At 35.7% G+C, this 24,198-nt stretch overlaps 1 protein-coding gene across 1 annotated transcript in view; it reads right to left on the bottom strand.

The window, feature by feature from the left end:
• LOC123537955 (titin-like) overlaps positions 1-24,198 on the bottom strand; it is a 402,126-nt gene that overhangs the window by 111,580 nt on the left and 266,348 nt on the right. Inside the window, exons 180-207 of the mRNA XM_053530681.1 lie at positions 23,812-24,099; positions 23,136-23,438; positions 22,583-22,885; positions 21,997-22,302; positions 21,148-21,432; positions 20,474-20,761; positions 19,853-20,155; positions 15,730-16,035; positions 14,124-14,423; positions 13,368-13,670; positions 12,791-13,096; positions 11,997-12,296; positions 10,849-11,154; positions 9,628-9,933; positions 8,684-9,286; positions 8,109-8,411; positions 7,530-7,829; positions 6,820-7,122; positions 6,300-6,454; positions 5,924-6,074; positions 5,306-5,605; positions 4,651-4,956; positions 3,562-4,479; positions 2,946-3,239; positions 2,343-2,648; positions 1,688-1,993; positions 731-1,036; positions 216-518 (exon numbers count right to left, since the gene is read on the bottom strand). Of these exons, the coding sequence (XP_053386656.1) occupies positions 216-518; positions 731-1,036; positions 1,688-1,993; positions 2,343-2,648; positions 2,946-3,239; positions 3,562-4,479; positions 4,651-4,956; positions 5,306-5,605; positions 5,924-6,074; positions 6,300-6,454; positions 6,820-7,122; positions 7,530-7,829; positions 8,109-8,411; positions 8,684-9,286; positions 9,628-9,933; positions 10,849-11,154; positions 11,997-12,296; positions 12,791-13,096; positions 13,368-13,670; positions 14,124-14,423; positions 15,730-16,035; positions 19,853-20,155; positions 20,474-20,761; positions 21,148-21,432; positions 21,997-22,302; positions 22,583-22,885; positions 23,136-23,438; positions 23,812-24,099 (9,057 nt within the window). The remainder of the gene's footprint in view (positions 1-215; positions 519-730; positions 1,037-1,687; positions 1,994-2,342; positions 2,649-2,945; positions 3,240-3,561; positions 4,480-4,650; positions 4,957-5,305; positions 5,606-5,923; positions 6,075-6,299; positions 6,455-6,819; positions 7,123-7,529; positions 7,830-8,108; positions 8,412-8,683; positions 9,287-9,627; positions 9,934-10,848; positions 11,155-11,996; positions 12,297-12,790; positions 13,097-13,367; positions 13,671-14,123; positions 14,424-15,729; positions 16,036-19,852; positions 20,156-20,473; positions 20,762-21,147; positions 21,433-21,996; positions 22,303-22,582; positions 22,886-23,135; positions 23,439-23,811; positions 24,100-24,198) is intronic.

Genomic DNA, 24,198 nt, shown 5'->3' with positions numbered 1-24,198 from the left:
TGCACAGGTAGAGTGTCAAAACTCCTCCTGTGAAGGGCTGCAAGCTCAAATATCTCTGGTGCCAGAGATTCACTGCAGTTTAAAAAAAAAAAACCTTTCAAAAGCATAATTTTATAACTGGTATGAAATCCAGGAAGTAATGATTAAACTAAACTATAAAATGAGTAACACATGAGATGTGAGATAAAATAATTTACCACATAAAAAGCATTTACCAAATAAGTTTCTTGGTGTGAATTTCTCACTCTCCAATGGTTCAGACTGGCCTACTTTGTTTTCTGCTTTTACTTGTACAATGTATTCAGCACCTTCAGTCAAACGTGTGAATTTGTGAGAAGTAGCTGGTGCTTTCTTCTTTTCCACATAGGTCCATGTTGTTTTCCATGCTTCACGTTGTTCCACCAGATAGTGGGTGATTGGAGATCCTCCGTCTTCTGGACTTTCCTTCCATGTCAAGGTCGCACTATTTTTGGTAAGGTCCTTGATCTCCATTGGTCCTTCTGGAGCTGCTGGTGGTGCTAAAAAATGAAAAAAATCTTTGTTACAACTCTCAATTTTTCCTAGTTGTTGAAAAGTTTTGCATTTGTTCACAATGGTGCATTGCATTAACTGAATTTAACCAAGTTTCAACTTTCCTTTCAAATTCATTGTAAATCAGTACAGTATATATCTTAGGCCTATAAATATGTTTATAATGAAATTCACTTAATACTGATTCTGTGAAACTTACTGATAGGTTTCTGTAGCATTGTAGGTCTGTCAGTTTCAGCCATTTCACCAAGACCCATTTCATTCTCAGCCATAACAGCAAACAGGTATTTCTCATCAGGTGACAGTCCTGTGACAGTAGCGTTTGTTTTGAAAGAATCAACGGTTCCAGCATCCGCCCACACACCACCGGGTTTATCTGATTTCTTATAGATTTTGTACTGTTTAACGCGTGATCCTCCATCAGATTTAGGTGCACGCCATGTAAGACTGACGTCTTTATCTGTGACACGCTCGATAGTAAGTTTCTGTGGAGAACTTGGTGGTTCTGAAAATTTATCAAATACAGAATATAAGATCTAAGCTACAACACAGTCATATATATATATATATATATATATATATATATATATATATATATATAATATATATATATATATATATATATATATATATATATATAAAGGTCACCCATGATAGAATGAAACTAGCATTTTTACAGCACAAGTTGTATTCAGAGATAACCTAAGGGAAGGGCAAAGAGTGGTCTCTTAACAATGTTAACACAAAATTTAATGGTCTCTTAATTCAACATAATATTCTTTAACAACAAAATGCACTTAACAGACAAGGTCTTTGGAGTAAGTTTGTCTGTATTTGAATACATATGTGTGTAGTATTTGAAATTAAATGAAAATTTAATAATCTAAAATAAACAATTCATAAACAGTTTAATTTATCAGCAAAAACCTTCATCAAGGTAAATATATGAAATGTTTAACCCTTACCATGCTGGACACGATTGATTCTGCCTTTGCTACAAGTGTAGATCATGATCAGACTGCACATCTGTGCAGTCTAATAATGATCTGAACTGTTTGCCATTCAGTCAGTATCATTTTGGTAAGCACCCCCTTTAACAGCTAATGGTACTGTCCAAATTAAAAGATGGACAAGTTATAGAAATGTTTAAACTTACCAATCTTTTTCTTTGGCACCACCAGATCATGTGTCTCGAGAGGGGCACTTTCTCCCTCTTCATTTACAGCTTTCACTCTGAAGTAGTACTCATTTCCAATCATTATATTCTTTGGGCTAAATTTGGTAACGTTGGGTTCTACTGTGCCACACTGGCTCCACATGCTGCGGCGAGACTCACGGATCTCAATGACGTATTTGGTTATTGGTTTTCCGCCATCCTTTTCAGATGGTTTCCATTTCAGGAGACAGCTATTTTCTGTAATGTCAGATACTGCAAGTGGTCCTACTGGAGCAGATGGGACATCTGTAAGAACAACAATACATAATTCAGTAAGACATAATGTATATCTTCTCTATAAATTTACAAATTTTAAAATTTTACTTTCAGTGTGCACTAAAACTGTAACTGGTAATTAGACAGCACAAAAATATGAAATATAAATCAAACACACATATCGTTTCAATACATGGAAAACTATCAATCAGCTGTTCTTTATTCCAAGTATTTTATTTCAATGCATAAAGCAGCAGCATTTAGAAATTCAATATTTTATGAAATATGTAATTATAAAAAACAGCAATATGTGCAAGCAGTTACTCATGATTTCATGTTTAAAATTCATCAAATGACATTTTATGGCAATCAAACTCACCAAATGGACTCTTGATCAAGACTGGTTTAGTCATTTCTAGTGGTTCCCCAGTACCAAGCTTGTTTACAGCAGCCACTCTGAAGTACATTTCAGAACCAGTCTGAAGACGTTTCAAGATGGCCGACGTGTTTGCGTCTGCTGTTTTCTCATGGTGTGTCCATCTAGTGTAAGACTTGTCACGTTTTTCAATGACATAACTGGTGATTGGAGAGCCCCCATCATGTTCTGGTTGTTGCCATGACAACTCCAAGGAATCCTTGGTGAGAGGTTTAGTCTCAATAGGCTCACATGGCCTTCCTGGCTTTCCTGTCAGACAAAGAAACAGTTCATAAGCAAAGAGTAGCTTTTTTTAAATCAGAAAATGAAAATTTTTAACAAGATAATCTCCCATGTCTATGGAATATTTTAACAATTAAAATTTTAAACATGACCTGAACTGAAAACCAGTCTTAAAGAATTCAACATCCAATACAATTCACACAAGGCAAAACACAATAAAACTGAATTAAGCCAGACTGGAAAATAAATTCAAATGTGGAAGTATCGAAATATATTTTTTAAAGTTGAGTCATAAATTTAAAGACTATTTGAGAGTATTTTTACCTTTAGGAACAGCGCAGGTAACCTCATCTGAGTCAAGAGGCTTGCTTTCACCGATGTCATTGAAAGCATAAATTCTGAAGCGGTATGTCTGGTCAGTAACTAATTGTTTAGCTGCGTACACTGTCTTCTGGGATATTGTAATATCAGTCCAAACCTTCTGGTCAGTAGTGACCTGGACTTTGTATCCACTTATTTTGGAGCCACCATCATTTTTGGGTGGCTGCCATTCCATCGTGAGGCTGGTAGCATCTATATCCTTGAATTTGATTGGTCCAACAGGTTTGTCAGGCACACCTGTTTGATTAATGAATAAAGTTCATTAGACTTACAAATCATGAACATTCTAAGGGTGTAAGCAAAATGAAAAATGTCAAATATAGTAAACAAATTTAATGACCCAGAGTCTAGAAAATGGTTTGTGTTCAGATAGCAAATTTTTTTTTATATATCTTAATTTTTTATAAACATGTGTCACACACAGTAACAGAACTGAAAGAACCTTATCAAGCAAAAAGTACAAATAGTACAAAAAGTAAAATTGACTTATCCTAAAAACTTTCTCTTGAGAATGAATTCAGTACTTGTACAAAACTGTATAAAAGTATTTTATACTTACTCTTTTCTTTTTCAGGTTTGAAAGGCCCAGCCATGTCAGAGAATGGCCCTTTGCCAGCCTCATTTTCAGCACACACCTTGAAGTAATATTCCACTCCTTCTGAAAGACGTTTCAACTCCAGAGTTGTTGTTGGAGCATCAACTGTACCTTCAGGTTTCCAAGAACCGTATGTCTTTTCTCGTTTCTCAACAAAGTATTTTGAGATTGGTGCACCACCATCTTTATCTGGTGCTTTCCAATCAAGCACACCTCCACTTGTAGTTATGTCCCTTGCTTTTACATTTCTTGGAGCAGAAGGTGGACTGTATGGGCTCTTTGGCTTGACGGTGTTCTCAGATTCCAAAGGTTTTGATGTGCCAACCGAGTTTACGGCCCGGATTTGAACCTGATACTCTTGTCCCTCAGTGAGATTTGTAAGTTCACATGTAAGGTCTTGGTCAGCTCTGACATCAGTCATGTGGGTGTAAGTACGTTTGAACTTTTCTCTAATATCTACAATGTAGTGTGTTATCGGTGAATATCCATCACTCTTGCTCTTTTTGAAGCTCATGGTTGCTGAGGTCTTGTTAATGTTTGAGAACACAACAGGACCTACTGGTGGTGATGGAATATCTCTTGGTCTATCTATTTTTATTGGCTCTGAAATCATTGCCATTTCGCTTTCGTCAACATCATTTTCAGCCGTTACTGCAACAATGTACTTTTTCTCATACTTAAGGTCTTTCACCTGTGAATTGAGTTTGAATCCATCTGTAGTTTCAACATCTTTCCAGTCGTCCTTATCCTCATGACCGATGTAGACATGGTAATGATGTATCTTTGATCCTCCATTATCGGCAGGTGCTTTCCATTCAAAGTAAGCAGTGCCGTCCGGCAATACTTTGGTTACTTTTAGATTCTGTGGTGGGCTTGGAGCAGCTAAAATAAACAAAAATTCACTCTCTGAAATTTATAACATTGAAATAAACTACTTAAATTTTTGCACTTAGATTTTCTAGGGGTATTTTAAAAAGAATTAATCCTATAAAATTTTTCACCTCTAAGATAACATGCATACAACGTAACATACAAAAACCAAATCAAACTCACTTTTTGGTTTCTCTGCTCTGATTGGTTTGGGCATTTCAAGGAAGTCTGATTGTCCAACAGCATTTTCCGCACAAACACGGAAAAAGTACTCTTCTCCCTCCTTCAGTTTCTTAGCAGTGAAATCACACGTGTCAGGTTCAGTTTTTCCACATTCTCGCCATTTTGATTTCCAAGATTCTCTCATTTCAAGGACATAGGCTGTGATTGGAGAACCTCCATCAGTCGTACTTGGTTGCCATGAGAACTTGATACTGTCCTCAGTGACCTTGACAACATCAAATGGGCTTTCTGGGACTGAAGGCTTTCCTGTAGAAAATAAAGCAGATTATGTATATGTACAACTAAAAGGAATGCATGAGTAATTTTTCATAGACAAAGATTCTACATTTTATATGTACGTATCCTGACTCCTGACAAATGTTTTTGACTGATTTTTATAATTGGGACAGAGTTCATAGCTGGGTATTCTGACAGGATTCCACAAAATGTCTCAAAGCTGAATATATTTCTGAAAGTTTTTAAAAAAAAAACAAAAAAAACCCATTATATTTTGAATATTTCAATTTCTCTACATACACTGACCAAAAGTTAAAGTGAATTAACATTTAGAACTGTTTAAAGCTTTTGGGAGAAAAGGAAGATTAAACCACAATACCTTTAGGTTTCTGCGCAATGACTGGTTTGTCCAGTTCCTGTTTGGGTCCCACGCCTGCTTCATTCTCTGCAGCGACAGCGAAGTAGTACGACTGTCCTTCTGTCAGGTTCGGAACTGTGAATTTCTCATCAAATGCCTTTGTCTGACTGACCTCTGTCCATTCTCCAGGGGTAGTTGCCATGTAAATATGGTAACCTTTGATCTTTGACCCTCCATCTTTAGTGGATGGAGTCCATTTGAGGTCAGCTGAGTCTGGGGAAATCTTTGTGACCTTGAGAGTAGCAGGGGCGTCTGGTTCACCTTGAAAAATAAACAACTTATTAAATCTGATGAAATTTACAGTTTGCGCAATATATATTATGGTTGTACATTTATAATGCCATAATTATGGTATTACATTTCCATAAACACAAAAAACTTTAAATCCTAAGACATGCACTGGATATTAACCATTAATTTTCTGCTAAAGCAGCTGCAGTCTTTGTTACTGTTTCTAAATTATCTTCAAAAGGTACTCAGTAACACTGTTGATTTATGGGAAAGTATATGTAGTAGGCTAACATATCAGAACCAGATTTCAGCAAGCCATTATGAAGAAAATAGTACCAATAGTCTTACCAATTTTCTTTCTGATTTCAACTGGTTCTGAGGTCTGTAGAGGTTCACTAGGACCTTCAGCATTGACAGCTATGACGCGGAAGTCATAATCACTGCCAATCCTCAATTTGTCTGCCTTGTACTTGTTCTCTGTTGGACGGACATCGGCAACCTAACAAAACAAAAACATATTTAGAATGACATTTTCATACCTATGAAAGAAAATTTATATTCCAAACGATCATCAGCAAAGAAAGTATAAAGTACATTTTTCATTAGTAAATGACATGAGCCTTAAAAAATTGCTGAACATGTTTTAAAAAATCTTCTGTTTGAGTTGTTAGTCTGGCAATGAAATAATACATCATTTGCAACTAAATGTAGAAAGTTCTCATACCTTCTTCCATACTCCAGATATGCCTTCCCTACTCTCTATGACGTAGTTCTTGACAGGTGCTCCGCCGTCATATGCTGGTGGTTGCCATGACAACACAGCAGACGACTCTGTGACGTCTGATACATTGAGTGGTCCAACAGGTTTAGATGGAACATCTAAGTGTAATAAAGAATAATCAGTTTTCAGTGTGAAATAAAGTATTACAAAACACTATTTACTGACAACTACACGTATTTCCAACAGTTTTTGTATTACCTTAATAATTTTGCATTCTAAAGCATACAACTGGGTTCACATTTGGCATATTTGGTAATTTTAGGGGCTTGAACTGGTAGCCTCTGACTCTGAATCTTCCAAAAAGTTAATTATTAAAAAGGACATTTTCTGTCATGGTAAATTAAATCACAACAATAGAAGAAAAATGTCATTTGAGACACACTTTTAGTACTACTGAATGATGTTAAAATTCTCAAAAGCCAGGCAAAAGCACTTGATATAAATAAGAACTTGGATAACTTACCATAGGGTGAAGTCAGCTGGACTTTATCTGACACAAGAGGTTCTGACTGTCCAATGGAATTCACTGCTGAAACTCTGAATACATATTCCTGCTTGTCTTTGAGTTTCTCAACATCATATGATGTACTGACAGAGCTCACTGTCGCAACCTTTGTCCATGATGTTCTTGTAGCTTCCTTGGCTTCGAGAATATACTCTTTGACCTTTGCCCCTCCATCATCCTCTGGTGGTTGCCAGGCAACTGTAACCGAGATACGGTGGATGTTGGAGAATTCTATTGGTCCAACTGGCGGGGATGGAGCAACTATAGTGAAAACAAAACAGTATAAGTAATCGCAATGTCATATTATGACTGGCATTAAAAAACAATAAATCTGAATACTTAATTGTTAGTTTTAACAGCAAACATTCCAGTGCTGATTTGAATTCCAATTTCAATTGACCAAAAAAAAATTATCTTCCATAATAGCAAGCTGTAAAAATAAATGTATATATGTCATGCAACATTAAAAATCTAAAATACAAAACAGATATATAGCAAAAGGTGAAAAAATATGCAGCCAGACCAACATTCAAACTGAGGGTCTTCTAATGGTGTTCTGATGGTCTACTGACTGAGTTATTGGGCTACTTTCTCCAAAATTAGGAATCAAGTCACCTTAAAGAAAGATTAGCTAGACAAGAAACAATAAATTGACCAAATTCCAGTACCTGTTCTTTTCTTCAGTACAGTGGGTGTATCAGTCTCAGCCAATGGTCCCTTGCCAACAGAATTTTCTGCACAGACGGCAAAGAAGTATGGTTTATCTGTTTTCAGATTCTCCACCTTATGTTCCATATCAAAGGCTTTCACCTTTCCAACACCAAACCATTTTCCCTCTCCTTCCCTTACAAAGATGTGATAAGCCTGCATCTTGTCACTGCCACCATCTTTAGGTGGTTTCCAGGTCAAGGTCACATTGTTAGGTTTCCTGTCTTGCACTGTGAGCAGTGTTGGTGCAGATGGTACAGCTGTAATGTAATTTGTTCATGAACTGTCAAACATTTGCTCAGCTAAATCAAGAGGATATTTTTCAAAGTTGAACAATATACAAGCGTAAAAAAATCTAAAACCATAACTATTTTCATGTAAACAGGCTGAATTCAACATTTAATATAGTTTTGGTCAATGAAATCTGCAATGCAACCAAAACAGAACAAATACATTATATTCTAAGCTTTTGTCTATTTGCTTACAAAATCAGCTGACATAAAATGAAACCAGGCTTTTCTGAATCTACTCAAACTAACCTTTAGGTTTGCAGGGTTTCACAGGTGGTGATTCCAAGGTGGCACTAGGACCTTCCTTGTTCTCTGCCGTGATCCTGAACATATATTCATTGTCCTCTATCAGTCTCGTTGCAGTGTATGATGTTGTTCTACCATTCACTGCACCAGCTTTTACCCACGTTGTTCTACGTGTGTCACGCTGTTCAATCACATACCCGGTAACTTCTGAGCCGCCATCTTTGGTCGGTGGTTTCCATGACATTGTTACAGAGTCTTTAGTGACCTCACTGAATTCTACTGGGCCTTCAGGGGCATCTGGTACATCTATAGTGTATAATAAATTTTTAAAGTCAGGTCAAAATCTTTTGATCTGTGCAGCATCTTTGATTTTCATATAAATATCTATAGTAGTTTCATGATGAAATAATTTCCCTTCAGAATTCAACATGGAAACTAATATAATAGTGTCAATAAACTAACAAAGTGCAAAGAATAAAACTTGAAAAAAGTTTAATTAAATAACTAAACTAAATGTACAGAATACCTTTGAAAAAACTGACTACAATTTTGTGTTATATAGAGTAGAACAAACATACCAAATGGAGACTTGACTGTAACACCATCAGAGACCAGAGCGTCTGATCTGCCAATTTTGTTCTCGGCAAACACTTTGAAGAAGTATTCTTGTCTATCCTTCAGTCTCTGTACACAATAAGATGTAATATCAGCATTCACAGTTGTCACTCTACTCCAGGTAGTTTTTGGTGACTCCCTCATCTCGATGTAGTATCCAGTCAGTGGTGATCCACCATCATCTTCGCATGGTTTCCATGAGATAACTACAGATGTTTTCTGAATATCAGAGAACACGATAGGTCCAACTGGTGCTGATGGTTTTGTTGCCTTCTTCTTCAAAACAGTTGGAGTGCTTGTTTCCATGGCTTCACCCCTGCCAATCTTGTTTCCAGCAACAACTGCAAACTTGTAGTTTTTGCCAGGTTGAAGGCCTTTTACTTTGTAATCATTGTCAAAAGATTTGAGTTTTGCAATTTCTTTGTACTCTTCATCGTCTTCCTTCATTAAAATGAAGTAAGATTCGATCTTGGATCCACCATCTTCCTTTGGTTTGTTCCAGGCCAAGGTCACTGTGTCATTCTTAACGTCCTTCACCTTTACATCCTCTGGTTTGCCTGGGGCAGCTACAGATTAAATAAAAAGTATTTGTACTTTTATAAATGTATGGTTTTAGACTAATTAAATATGAGCCAGCTACACATTTGAAAAGATTAATTTTACCGTATATGAGCCAGCTATTCATTTGGGAAGTATTGAAAATTTTCAACAACAAATTCAAGATGGAGATTTATCTCCTTCCTCAAATATTTGAAATAAATAATAATTTGATTAACTTTATTCATCACAGAACAAACTAACATCAATCATGGATGACAGCTTTTTAATTTGTCTTGAATACAAATACAAAACACTCACTGTAGTGATAACTGAATGTTGCCAGGCAACACTTGTGAATTATCCTTACCTAGAGGTTTCATTAATTTCACAGTTTCCTGTGCTTCCAGTGGTGAACTTTCACCTTTCTTGTTGACCGCTGTGACCCTGAAGATATACTCATTGTCCTCTAGAAGCTTGGACTGTGTCCATGAGGTAGTGTCTTTATCTACAGAACCGGCCTTTGTCCAGGAAGGATGGCGTGAGTCTCGGTACTCAATATTGTAGCCAGTGATTGGTGATCCACCATCATCATGTGGTGGTTTCCAGGTCAATGTTGCTGAGTCTTGTGTTACATCAGATATTTTGATTGGTCCAACTGGTTGGTCAGGAGGTTCTATTAACAGAAATTGTAAAAATAATTCTAACTGGCAAATTTAAGGTCCTGATTTTTACACACTAACATAAAATGATAGGACACGAAATACACAGAACAATCAATTTTAAAGCTATTATAACATTTACTACTATCAAAAATTATGTATCAATTTTAACCCTTAGCCTGCTGGCGGCAGATGATTCTGCCTTTGCGACCAGTGCAGACCAAGATCAGCCTGCACATCCGTGCAGTCTGATCATGGTCTGCACTGTTCGCTATTCAGTCAGTAAATTTTCAGTGAAAACCCCTTTGAGTAATAAGTGGTACTGTCCAAATTGAAAGATGGACCAGTCCATTATAGAAATATAGCAGGTTAAGGGTTAAATTTGATAGAGATAAGGAAATACATGGATCTTAATATTGTTCAGGCAACACCAAAATGAAGTTTATCATCAATTATTTTTTCTGAAAATGAAAAATGGAGTAAGGAATAATTTCTTTTTTTTAAATTTAATACTTATTTTGTTTTTGAAGAAAATAGGAGTGAGCAAAGAGTGAATAAATATATGAGCCGTGTCATGAGAAAACCAACATAGTGGGTTTGCGACCAGCATGGATCCAGACCAGCCTGCGCATCCGCGCAGTCTGGTCAGGATCCATGCTGTTCGCTTTTAAAGCCTATTGAAATTGGAGAAACTGTTAGCGAACAGCATGGATCCTGACCAGACTGCGCGGATGCGCAGGCTGGTCTGGATCCATGCTGGTCGCAAACCCACTATGTTGGTTTTCCCATGGCACGGCTCATATTTTCTTACTTTGACTCACTATATATTGTACAAAAAAGAGGACCATTCTTTTTTTTTGCAATTTCAGCCATTTTAAGTTCCATTTACTCTTGTGTTAAAAAAGAGCTACTGAATAAAGCACTCTTACTGTAAGCACTCTTGAGTGTAACCGAGTCCTTCATCTCCAATGGTTTACTTGTGCCTTCTTTATTTTCAGCAGACACACGGAACAGATAGTTTGTATTTTCGGTTAAGTCTGTCACACGGTATTTCTCTGTATCAGCAGGTATTCTTGCTACCTTACCCCAGAACTGTTTGAACCCTTCACGTTTCTCTATGAAGTATCCTGTGAGAGGTAAACCACCATCATGCTCTGGTGGTTTCCATGACAACGTGAGCTCAGTGCCGTCAATATCAGAGGCTGTAAGTGGACCAACTGGTGTGCTTGGTGGACCTGATAAAAAGAACATGATTAACTTTGAAATTCATTAAAACTCTTATAAAGACAGAAATCTTAACAGTAACCAGTAAACAATCCGAAAAATATAATTACTGCGTAAATTAAATGTTATTATATTATAAGATTCTTTCACTGGTTGTAGGTGCAGATTGGAATTTCCGGCCTCGAGGGTAACTGTTTAGGCGGTAACGAGGTTCCTACCGAGTTACCGCCTAAACAGTTACCCGAGAGCCGGATATTCCTATCTGCACCTATAACCAGTGACAGAATCTTTTTCTTGCATACCGATATCAAGATATAATAATAAAAATAAAATCAGTGGAACGGCTTTCTTTTTAGAACTATTTCTTATAGCAGCGTATTTAAACAAAGCGCGGGAAAGCAACGTCCGTAAACAGGAAAGACGTCATGACGTTTCAAAGACAAATAACCATGTTTAGTTCTGGTTTTGTTTGATCAGTTGCAGAGTAACGTTATGGATTTTTGATAAAATAACGTGTTTTGAATGGAGAAATATACTATCAGGAATAAAGAGGAACTGTCAAGGTACTGGATTTTTATTCGTTTTTTGAAATAAAATATAAATAACTACATAAATCTTCTACATATATGTAGTTCGTAATACGTCATTTAAAGCACGAGAGTCATCTTACACCCCGGGGTGTAAGATGGATTTTTCCAGCACTGGTAAAAATACCGGAAATCCCCGTCTGGTATGCAAGAAAATACAGTCTGATGATGAGTATTGTGAGAAAAAGAAATATGCAACTTTTAGATAATTTTACATCTAAATAAAATATTGAAACTACAGAACTTGTGGAGAATAAAGGCATTACCTAATGGGTATTCAGGTTTCACTGCTTTCTGAGTCTCTGCAGCAGGACCTACACCAGCGGCATTCTCTGCTGCCACCGAGAAGTAGAACTTCTTTTCTGGCAAGTCCTTGAACTTGTACACCATTTCTTGTGGTTTCAAGGTCGCAACCTTGACCCACTCATCAGATTTGGCCTCACACTTGCTGACAATGAAGGCTGTGGGTTTAGAGCCACCGTCTTTGGCAGGTTTCTTCCATTCAATAGTAACAGAGTCTTTGTCAACCTTGACAACAGTAAGATCTTCTGGGGCACTGGGTGGAGCTAAAAATAGTACATGGAGAGCACATAAGTTCATTTGAATATAATATGTAAATCAATTAATCAATCTTTATTTATACATACAGTCAAATTTTATTAATTTTGCTCTAACTCTGATAATTTGAAGACTACCCTTCACTCGAACTCCTTGTCGAGTCCAAGGAAAATCCCTGTATGATTTATTTTGTTTGATACCTCAAACTACTGATAACTGGAACAAATTTTGTTGGTCTCATTGGGTTAGAGCAAACAAAGTTTGACTGTATATAATGATGACATTTACTGAAATAACTAGTTTTCATTTGATTAGAAAACTGGTGATACATGAATTTAAAACACTTATTTCACAGCAAATAATTGATATCAGAGTTACCATTGTATCAAAGCAGCAGCAACTGCGTCACATTATGATTAGACATGTGAACACAGGTGCTTGAAACATACTAGTTTTACTCAAACAAATTTTGTTGGTCCAATTGAGTTTGAGAAAAAATTACCTATTTGCTTTTGTGGTTTAACAGCTTTTTCTGTTTCTAGTGGTTTACTCTGTCCCTCATCATTAATGGCTGACACACGGAACAGGTATTCTATTCCATCCATCAATCCTGTGACTGTAAAATCTGTTGTCAAACCATCGGTAGTTCCTCCCTTCACCCAGTTTGTTTTGGATGGTTGTTTGTATTCTATTAAGTAGTTTTTGATTGGTGAGCCTCCATCTGAAGTTGGTGGTTGCCATGACAACTCAACAGAATCCTGGGTAATATTGTCAACAAGTAATGGTCCAACTGGTTGAGATGGTACATCTGGAAGAATTAAGATAAATCATTCATTGTTAACTTAACTGCATGAAGATGTGTGATTATTTTTACATAGAATTTAAAGAATTTTTTGAAAATCTTTAATACTGAAATGTTACTGCAGAAGAAACTCACCTGGGTAGAACAACTGACAATCTAGCTGAACACATTCCTCACATGGAAAAAATCTATATCTAAAACCCCCAAGACTTGAAGCGAGTGTTTTATATGATGCAATGGCTTTGAACAATACATAAAGTAAAATATTGACACAAACCATAGGGACTCTTGGCAACAATAGGTGCTTTGGTCTCGCATGGTTTGCTTTGACCTTTCTTATTCTCTGCCATGACCCTGAACAGGTACTCTGAGCCTTCTAGAAGCTTGTCTACAGTGATCTCAGTGACATCTTTTGGCACTTTGCCAGCATTTGTCCATGTTGGTCGCTTCATATCACGTTTCTCAATGACGTAGCCTGTGATTGGTGAACCACCATCTTGAGTTGGGGGTTTCCACTGGAGTTTCATGGAGGTCTTCTGCACATCCAGAATTTCCACAGATTCAGGTTTCTCTGGTGCTTCTGAAATTTCAAGGTATATTTGTTTTGTAGAATAATTTGTAGTGAAGAACACGTTAGCCAGAACAGATAATTCAGGTCAATTCAATGCCACATGTGACTTAAAAATAATTATATGGATAACGCTTATGAATTCTAGTTATATTCATTAAATCACTTAAGAAAATGTAGTATTTTTTCCTTCTTTGGTTTGGAATCAACATCTTTTTCCAACAGTACTTCAGTTATATTTCCTAAACATGTATTTACTTGTTCTCTGCATGGTAGCAAATAACTGAATTTCCTCATTAAATACAATAGAAGCTGTAAGCTTTATAAAATTTGTGTGGTAGAAAAAAATACAAAATGCAGTATCATACACATTTTCTACCAAGAGAAGGTAAGAGACTTGCAGTTGTAAAAACAACATAAAAATTCTTTTCTTAAAGCTTTCACATTTCAGTTTTGTCTACCTACCTATTGGTTTGACAGGTTTAAACACATCAGATGTTACACTTTCACCATAACCAACATCATTCTCAGCTGATACCCTAAAGTAATAGTCCTTTCCAGTTTCCAGGTCCTTCACCGTGAACTGTGTAGCCGTTTTATTGGCTGTTGTTAGATCAGTCCAAGTTTTGCCGTCATTTGACACTTCAATCTTGTACGATTTGATTGGAGCACCACCATCTTTCTTTGGTGCTTTCCAGTTAAGGACTACACTGTCTTTGGTTGGTTTAGTGAAGGTCAAGTTGCCCACTGGTTTACCTGGCGCTTCTGTAATACGTACAGGTAGGTTAGTAGGTCAAATATGTATATTTCATAAATGGCAATAGATGCTGCTTTGTTTTTTAAAATTATTTTGATTATATATGGCAACCAATTACTTTGTAGGTAGCTTAATTCAGGCATACATGCAAGATCCTAAAGTTGTGAATCAGATGGTTGAAAACACATTAACAGACCATTATGAATAAAAATATGAGCCATGCCATGAGAAAACCAACATAGTGGGTATGCGACCAGCATGGATCCAGACCAGCCTGCGCATCCGCGCAGTCTGGTCAGGCTCCATGCTGTTCGCTTTTAAAGCCTATTGGAATTGGAGAAACTATTAGCGAACAGCATGGATCCTGACCAGACTGCGCGGATGCGCAGGCTGGTCTGGATCCATGCTGGTCGCAAAGCTACTATGTTGGTTTTCTCATGGCACGGCTCATTTGTTACATTACCTTTAGATAGCAGGAGCAGTTATAGGTGTAAATAATACTGTAAAATCACTTATTTTCATTGAACACAGAAAGTTCTTATGTGTTTTATATTTTAACCTTGACATTCATAAATCTAAGCCCCAATGAAATAGTCGTTTTGACTAATACATTTCACAGTATGTAATATTATATCAATGTTTTGGGTTCATACTAAACTTTATACTGTATATTTTAATAGAACAATCAAGGATGAGTTAAAACAGTTGCAACTCACTGAGTTTCAGAGCTTTTTTTTATATATATTTCTGTTATGCACTCAACATACTCCCCAGTCTTAATGAGCACAAGAGAGAGAACATCTTAATATAATTGTGTAATGCAACACATTTTTGTTACACTCTCAACATAATTATACACCAATATTACTGCACACAAGAGAGATGTCATCCTTTTAGACATGTGTAATGTGACACATTTTTTTCCTCAATATATGCCCCAATCTTACTGAGCACAATAGTAATGATACCCTTTTAGTCTTGTGTAATGTGACACATTTTTGTTCTCAATATATGCCCCAATGTTAATTAGCACAAGAGAGATGACATCCTTTTAGATTTGTGTACTGTGACTCATTTTTGTTCTCAATATATGCCCCAGGTTAATTAGCACAAGGGAAATAACATCCTTATAGACTTCTTGTGTAATGTGACACTTTTGTTCTCAGGATATACCCCAATGTTAATTAGCACAAGGGAAATGGCATCGTTATGAACTTGTGAAATGTGACACTGTTTTGTTCTCAACATTTACCACAATCTTACTGAGCACAAGGGATATAACATCCTTATGGACTTAGGTAATGTGACACAAACCTGCTGGTTTCTTTGGTTTAATTTCCACATCTGTCTGGAGTGGTTTGCTCTGACCTTCAGCATTAATGGCCAACACACGGAACAAATATGGCTGACCTTCGATCAGTTTTCCGACTGTTTGGCTCAATGTGTTACCATCAACCTCTGCTACTGGACTCCAGGCCATTCTCTTTGTATCACATTTCTCAACAAGATATTTTGTGATTGGAGTTCCACCATCTTGTTTAGGTGGTTGCCATGACAATTTGACACTCTCAGCTGTGATATCAGAGACATCCAGTGGACCTACTGGAGCTGAGGGTACTTCTGTTAAACACAGAAAAGTTTCCATTACCAAACCTTGGCCTTTAAAATATTTCTTACATTGTTGTCAGTTGTCACTTTAATTAAGAGATATGTAAAGAAAAATTGTATTTTAACGTTATTAATACACAAGAGGTTATACGATCCTGGAATTTCAGGAGGGCGTAGCCCGAGTAAATCATTCTGGCAGCGTATAACTGATTTTGAGTGTATTAATTTAAGTAAAACACAATTTAGCTATACATTATTTCGATTCCAATATGCCCTTTATCTAAAATAGAAGATAAAATATAGTAGCGCTCTTTCTTGGTCGCAACAAAAACATTGACGTCAATGCTATTTAATGTGACGTCATTTAGGAGTACAGAAAAAAGCATATTAGAATTCACCTTTTGGCAAGTAAGTTTTTGAACAAATATTTCTACCTGCAATTTTAGTCAAATCATAAGACCCTGTTATATAAATGATACATCTAAAAGATAAGTGAACACCTTTCCTAATTTTGCTAAATAACATAAAATTACAGTATACCAACATTATTTCTATAACACACATTTCCCAGTGTTTTCAGGGTATTACTCTATATAACTGTGGCTGGAAGTAAGCACGGCAGAATTTGTCAATTTATAAAACTATTATGAAACAATTATTATTTTCTTACCAATTCAAAGAACAGTTGTCTCAAAATGCATCATGCACATGCAGAATCTGGCAGGTTTATGAACATGCAATCTTCTGGTGTAATTCTTGACACCTGACATTACACTGAGCTGATCAGAAAACAGCTGGCCTGAAGATCCTTGGCTTTAGTTACTTAAGAGATTTCAAGACACTCTTTATTGTAAAAACAGCAGTAATTCTTAGTAGAATAAGCCTCCTGACCGCTTAAAATGTAAGTATGTGTGCAGGTCACATTTAATAGTGTAGGTCAAATTTGGAAATCTTCTTCATATATATTTCATTTTGTCAATGATATTTTTATTTAAGAGGTGGATACTGGAATTCTGTAAAGGTTTAATACCATTTTTCAACCTTCGTAAAAAGTCCTGCTAAATACATCCTATTTCCATTTTAAAGCACAATGACCTTATTATAAGCACTTGCTATAAACATATTTACAGATTTAAGTCAATTACTCAAAATGGATAACTTCAGATAAAAGTGCTTCACATATTGGCTGCAAATTTATCAAGGACCAGCTATACACTACAAATTTTACATTCCATCTTCAAGCAACACAGTTCTGTAAGGATATGGTACCTCATTCTATTCAGTGTTAATCTGGGGATAATTGATTGTTAATTGGCAAGAAAGTTACAGGGAGTGAAACAGGTATAAAACAAACAGGTGAAATTGTATCCAAGTTATAATCTTTATTGTATATGAAAATAGTTCTACAAAAGTGGAATGTCTTAATATGAATGTATATGTAATATAGATAAACATGATATATCCTGTATAAACTATAAATCTTTGCATACCTAAGCTATAGAAACAGCATAGTTTTGTACATGTAAGCACTGTTATTTATATTTACAATTTACATCCTGTATATACAGTGAAACCTGTGTGAACACTGCCTGAGAGCAGAGACCATCAAGTGCCAAAGAACAGACACCAACCTGCTATACAGCATATATTTTCAGTGAGTACTTAACTTGGGAACACAGACCAACTGCAAATAGAGACCAGGGTGTATATTAACCTTTAGCCTGCTGACTGCAAGTGATTCTACCTATGCAACCAGTGCATCCAAGATCAGCCTGCACATTCAGTCAGAAAATTTTCAGTGAACACCCCTTCAGATAATAAATGGTATTGCCCAAATTTAAATGATGGACCAGTCCATTTTTAGAAATTTAGCAGGGTAAAGGTTTATCAATGTTTAAAGTCTGAAACTTAGACTCAGACTTTAAAATGCAAATTTTTATTTTGCTCTATATGCTCTATATATGTAAATTTTGTACTGAATTTCACAAAACTTAGCCCTAACATGGCATCTACTCCAACAAAAAGCTATGTAAAGTTTCAAGAATATAGATTTATTACAACGGAAGTTATGGCAATTTGATTTTTTTTTAGTTTTAAAGTCAAAGTCTTGACTCTCCCATGCTGGGTCCTCATGTACAGGCCTGACTGACTTTATCAAAACATTTATAATAGGTGAAAATACTTAGGCAATTCCTTTCCCTTTATATATAAATATCATATAAACTGTATATGTATTTACAATTAACAACAAAATTTGAAAATATAAACAGTTTTATATTAAATAAACTACAACAGAAGCAGTGTAAGCAACCACCTGTATTTGGCAGGCACTTGTCTTAAGAAGTCAGTCAGGTAACTTCACAAACTGATTTTTGTTCGAATTTCAACCTCAATTTAGTAGCCACCTGCCTTCAGTAGCCACAGTGTGTGGTTCCCTTAACTGTCCACTTAATACAGGTTTTACATTTTTTTGTGTACAATAAATTAAATTTTCTTGAACTTCACTGAAGAAAACTGTACAATTTTAAAATGAAGTAAATGGTTGATGAAATACCTTTATATAAATGCATATCAAAAATAATTTAATTTTGAAAATCTATCATTGGCAAAAATGTCCTTACAAAGATTACTGCATACAAGTGAACAATGAAAAAAAAACAAGCACTGACTTTTATAAAAAATATAATTTAATTGATACAAGATTAACTTACTAAATGCATTAAATATATCTGTTATTATGCACAAAATATATGACCATAAATGAGACAAATAAATCTTTTAGTTTATAATTTTGATTACATTATGATTATGGAAACAATGGATCTTTACTGAAGTTCTTCCCTATGAAAATTGTTAATGCAGATGGTTTTAAAAATAAATGACCTTGAGAGACAAAAGCCTGATACATTTTGTAAGTATGTCTTAATTAACTAGGTTAAATAAAAAAATATTTTTCCTGTGAAGCACCTGTTTAAATTGTCTTACCATTGACAAACATTAATATTAAAGTTACAGCATTCTGTGAATAATACTATAATAAAACGAAAACAATAAAACTGACATGTAACTTAAGTGCAAAAAATACATGCACATAAACAGAGATTCAAGCAAATATGGCCTTAGAATAAACTTTCACAAAAAATGTTCAAAACATAACAGACTATTAACAGAACATTAATAAAACAATGTATATAATTTTTCAACATCATGCAGCTCAATGCTAGCACTAGTAAATTCATGCTTTAACTAAATAAACAGAAAGTATCTACACTTTGCCGTAGTGAACAAAATATTTCATACAGTTTCCTCAACAAGAAATATTTACAGAATAAACTATTTTAAGAACTCAATAATAACTTCCTGATAATTGATAACAATAAAAAACTTATTCGCATGTCCCATCAAATCTTAATTTTATACTTTCATAACTTTCATAAATCCCTTGAATTAATCAGATTCTAGTTTTCATATAATCACCAATTTGAACAGTGTAAAACAGTCTCTCTACAATTTTTTCTCTGTTTAAATTTGAACAAATGAAATCTTTGAAAATATCCAATTATAGTAATTTAAAGCTTTCAAAGTGAGTAAATAATAAACAAAAGTGTCTGTTTATAATACTGTATCTGTTAATCATAACAGAAAAAAGTATTCAATTCTCCTGCATGAAAAAAACATTGTCATTAAACAAAACCATGCAAAACAAACATTTGTTAGTCTTTTTTCTTCAACAAGGATGTGAGTATAGGTAATATCAAAATGCAACAAAGGGGAAGAACTCCAAGCAGCAGTCATCTCTGGTAAAGGGGGATCACTCTGTGAAACATACCAAATCCACTCTTAGGTGTTACTGCTTTGTCCATTTCAGTTGGTTCCGATATTCCGACCTCATTTTTGGCCGAGACACGGAAAAAGTACTCCTTTCCTTCAACAAGATCTTTAACACAGTATGTTATTTCCGCGGCATCAACAGTCGTGACCTTCATCCACATGGAGCGACCTTGATCACGGCGCTCGATGATATAAGATAATATGTCAGTACCTCCATCATCTTTTGGTGGTTGCCATGACAACATGACACTGTCACGGGTCACCTCATCCACCTTGAGATTTTCAGGTTTCTCTGGGACGTCTATAATACATATAGAAAACAAAAATTAATTATAACATATTGCTTGCTATGATGGTTTCCTTAGCAGATATCATCTCTTTTTGATACATCCGGTTTGATGGACAAGAAGAAAAAATGGAATGTTTACTGAATAAATTTAAGAGTAAGTTTACCTTCAAATATATAAATAAGACTTGTAATTTATAATCTAATTTCTCAAGAGACTATATAAATACTTCCTACAGTAAACTAAAAAAAAAAGTTCAAAAAGCAAAATATATATAATATTTACAAAACATATATCAATTCAACAACTATGAAAACAATTTCAAATCTCACCAATGACTTCAATGTCAAATTTGGCAGATGCTTGTCCAGCCTCATTTTCAGCCAGAACTGAGTATAACCCATCATCCTCTCTGGTGACCTTCTTCAAGGTCAATGTTGTTGCTTTGTCACTAATGTCAAGGGTCAAGCGTCCATGTGATCTGACTGGTTTCTCATCCTTACTCCATGTCACTGAAGGCTTAGGAAGACCAGAAACCTTGACTGGTATCTTCAAGGTTGATCCAGAGTTCAAGGTCACAATGTCACGGAATTTATTGTCATAATCGAGTTTTGGTTTGTCTAAAAACAAATGATCAGAATATTACTCCATTGTAACAATATATTCAAACTGATAAGTAAAGTTACCACTGAATGACACATCATTTATAATTTTGGCTGAAATTACCCAGTTGCAAGACTAGTTCATTTTGACTTTTCAGGAAGCTTTAAATACAAATTGTCTTGTCAATTAATGTTCTTGACTCAGCTGACCTTCAAAAATGACATTACAGTATAAAGTATTTTCTTTAATATTTACAACATCTGAAAATTCTGAAGTAGGCCAGCAGCGTTTAGCAATATCTGTGTATAGTCACAAGCTAACAAATGTAGATAAAATATCTCAACTTTAAGACTTACATGTATAAATGAGAATATATGGAAGAAACATATTCAAAAACACTGACCCTGAACTTCAATTTGTCCAGTAGTTTTAACAGAGCCAAGGTCATTGGATGCCTCGCATGTAATACTGGTAGCATCTTTCTCAGTAACTTCCTTGATCTTGATCGAGGCAACGAGATCTGTGTAATCAAACTGGTATTTCTTGCTCTCAGTAATTTCTTTAGAGTCACGGAACCAGGCAATAGTAGGTTCTGGTTCCCCACTGATCTTACATTCCATGTATGTGTTCTCTCCAAGTAGAACAGACACGTCAGGAAGACCTTCCAGGACAGACGGTGCTTCACCAACTGTAGTTACAAATTATCCCATTACTAGTATACTGGTAAGCGTAATATGCCACTAACTTAACATTCATACTTAAACTTATAACCAATAGGCACTACCTTTTCAAATGTTTTAGTTGGACATAGAATATATAGCTGATGCATACCAATTTGTCTTCTTGGACAGAAAAAACATAATTGAGCCGTGCCATGAGAAAACCAACATAGTGGGTATGCGACCAGCAAGGATCCAGACCAGCCTGCGCATCCGCGCAGTCTGGTGAGGATCCATGCTGTTCGCTTTCAAAGCCTATTACAATTAGAGAACCCGTTAGCGAACAGCATGGATCCTGACCAGACTGCGCGGATGCGCAGGCTGGTCTGGATCCTTGCTGGTCGCATACTCACTATGTTGGTTTTCTCATGGCACGGCTCATATAACTAGCCAGTTATACTTAAACTTACAAATTAACTTTTGCTTGGTCTTTGGAATTCAAACTAGCTAAAATCTCTTAACTCTTACATCAGTAATGTTTAAGGAATACAATTAAACAAATTATTTAGAAACAACATAGGAAAATTCCTTACCAACTGGAGCTTTTATTGTGACCTTTTCTGAAACATCTGAAGGTTTTCCAAGTCCTGCCTTGTTTTCAGCAGTGACTCTGAACTCACAAACTTCACCTTCTGGTAGGTCTGTCACTGTGAAGCTGGTTTCTGGCATTGTCTCTCCTTTGTTAGCTGGGAGCCATTTCTTACCAGAGACTGGTTTGTATTCAATGAAATAGCTGGAGACTGGGCTTCCACCATCTTTGCTGGGTGGGGTCCATTCCAGGAGGGCTGAGGTATTTGTAACTTCAGTGATGTTTGGCACACCAGGAGCACTTGGTTTGTCTGCAATGAATGGACCATCAACATGAATCAATGCAAATAATATGGCAGCACTTTGTTTTTATCACATCAATACTAACTGATGATCAAAGATATACAGTCAAGCTTAAAACTGTACACAACAATACATCATAAAAAGACTTAAAATTTTCTCAGTTTTTACAGACTAATGGTAATCAAATTAACTAGTGTGATTTAATAACCCTCAGATACAAAAAGGTCAATATATTGTAAGTTCAAGCCAAACAGACCAATCTTTTAAACATTGCAAATGGAAATTTACCGTATGGTTCCTTGGCTCTTATTGGGCTGGTTGGTTCACATGGTTTTCCAACACCAATGGCATTTACAGCAGAAACTCTGAACTGGTATTCTGTGTTTTCATACAGATCTGGTACTGTTAACATGGTGTCCGGTATCGGCTTCTTGCTTGCCTTCACCCAGCGGGTACCAGGCAGTTGGCAGCGTTCCAATACATAGCCAGTAATAGGTGAACCGCCATCTTTCTGTGGGATCTCCCAGGTCAAGGTCACACTTGACTTTGTGACCTCTGTTGCCTGGAGATGCTTGGGGGAATCTGGAACATCTGTGAAATAATCAAGTTGGAAGTTAATGAAATAAAAAATATAAATACATAGTTATAAGTAACTTCTGAATCAGATATTTAGTAAATGCAATATAAAATATTCTTCTGAAATTTTAGTTAATTTTCAATAAATATAATCAACATTATAAACAAGATGACATAGTCTTCATATTTCCATTATTTATGATTGCATACCTAAGTAAACCAAAAGTACACCTTAGAAACAATGGTGGGAAAATATTATATTTACCAAATGGACATTTAGCCATGATTGGTGTTTCCATTTCAGCTGGTTCTCCCTTGCCAATCTCATTCTCAGCAGATACTCGGAAGTAGTACTCATTTCCCTCTAAAAGTTTCTGTACTGCATAGGTATTGGTCAATCCAGTGACCTTCTCAACTTGTGTATATGTATTCCTCTTGGCATCTCTTTTTTCAATGATGTAAGCAGTGATGTCACAACCGCCATTGCTGGTTGGTGGTTGCCATGCCAATGCAATGGAGTCCTTCATCACCTCAGACACTGCCAGATTTTGTGGCTTGGATGGTTTGTCTTGAAATGAAAGAAGTTTAAATGATTTTCACATTGATCTATTAGTCAATTACAATCTTTCATTAAATATATAGTCAGTTTTATTTCTAACTTAAAACTTGAAAAGATCAAGAATAACTTTTAATAACTACATGATACATAATGGGAAAATTGGATATGGCACTGGATTGGTGGGTATATTTTACAGCAACAAGAACATTAACTGTACTTCCAAAAGTATTTTTTATTATGGTTAGTATTTTTTAAAGTGATCAAAGATGTTTTATCCCTCGGCTAGAAACTTTTTCTTCAAACTATTCCAACATAATATTGACATTACATTTACACAAAATGTTATGTTGCTGTGCAAATAAGAAAAAAACCTGAATATTACCTCTAACATTGACTTCAAAGTCAGCCATAGCCTTTCCGACACTGTTCTCAGCTTCAACTGTGTAAAGTCCAGTATCATCCAAGGTCGTGTTCTTGATTGTCAAGGTCGTCTTATCATCTGTGATTTCTATGGTAACCCTAGCTGACTTCTCAATCGGTTCCTCATCCAAGAACCATGCAATCTCAGGGTTGGGGATTCCACTTGTGTTGACTGGCAGTGATATAGTGGTACCAGCTTTAATGTTCTGAACACCTTTAAGACGGTTGTCATAGTCAAGTTTGGGATGTGCTGAAATTTCAAGTACTTATAATTACAATACTGACCATCCTTGCCAGAAGTCTTATTCTATATATCAAAAGAATAAATCTTCATACAAGTGTTCATGTT

This window comes from Mercenaria mercenaria, chromosome 18 (genome assembly GCF_021730395.1).
Source record: "Mercenaria mercenaria strain notata chromosome 18, MADL_Memer_1, whole genome shotgun sequence".
NCBI lineage: Eukaryota > Metazoa > Mollusca > Bivalvia > Venerida > Veneridae > Mercenaria > Mercenaria mercenaria.
This window is presented reverse-complemented; position numbering and strand designations above follow the sequence as displayed.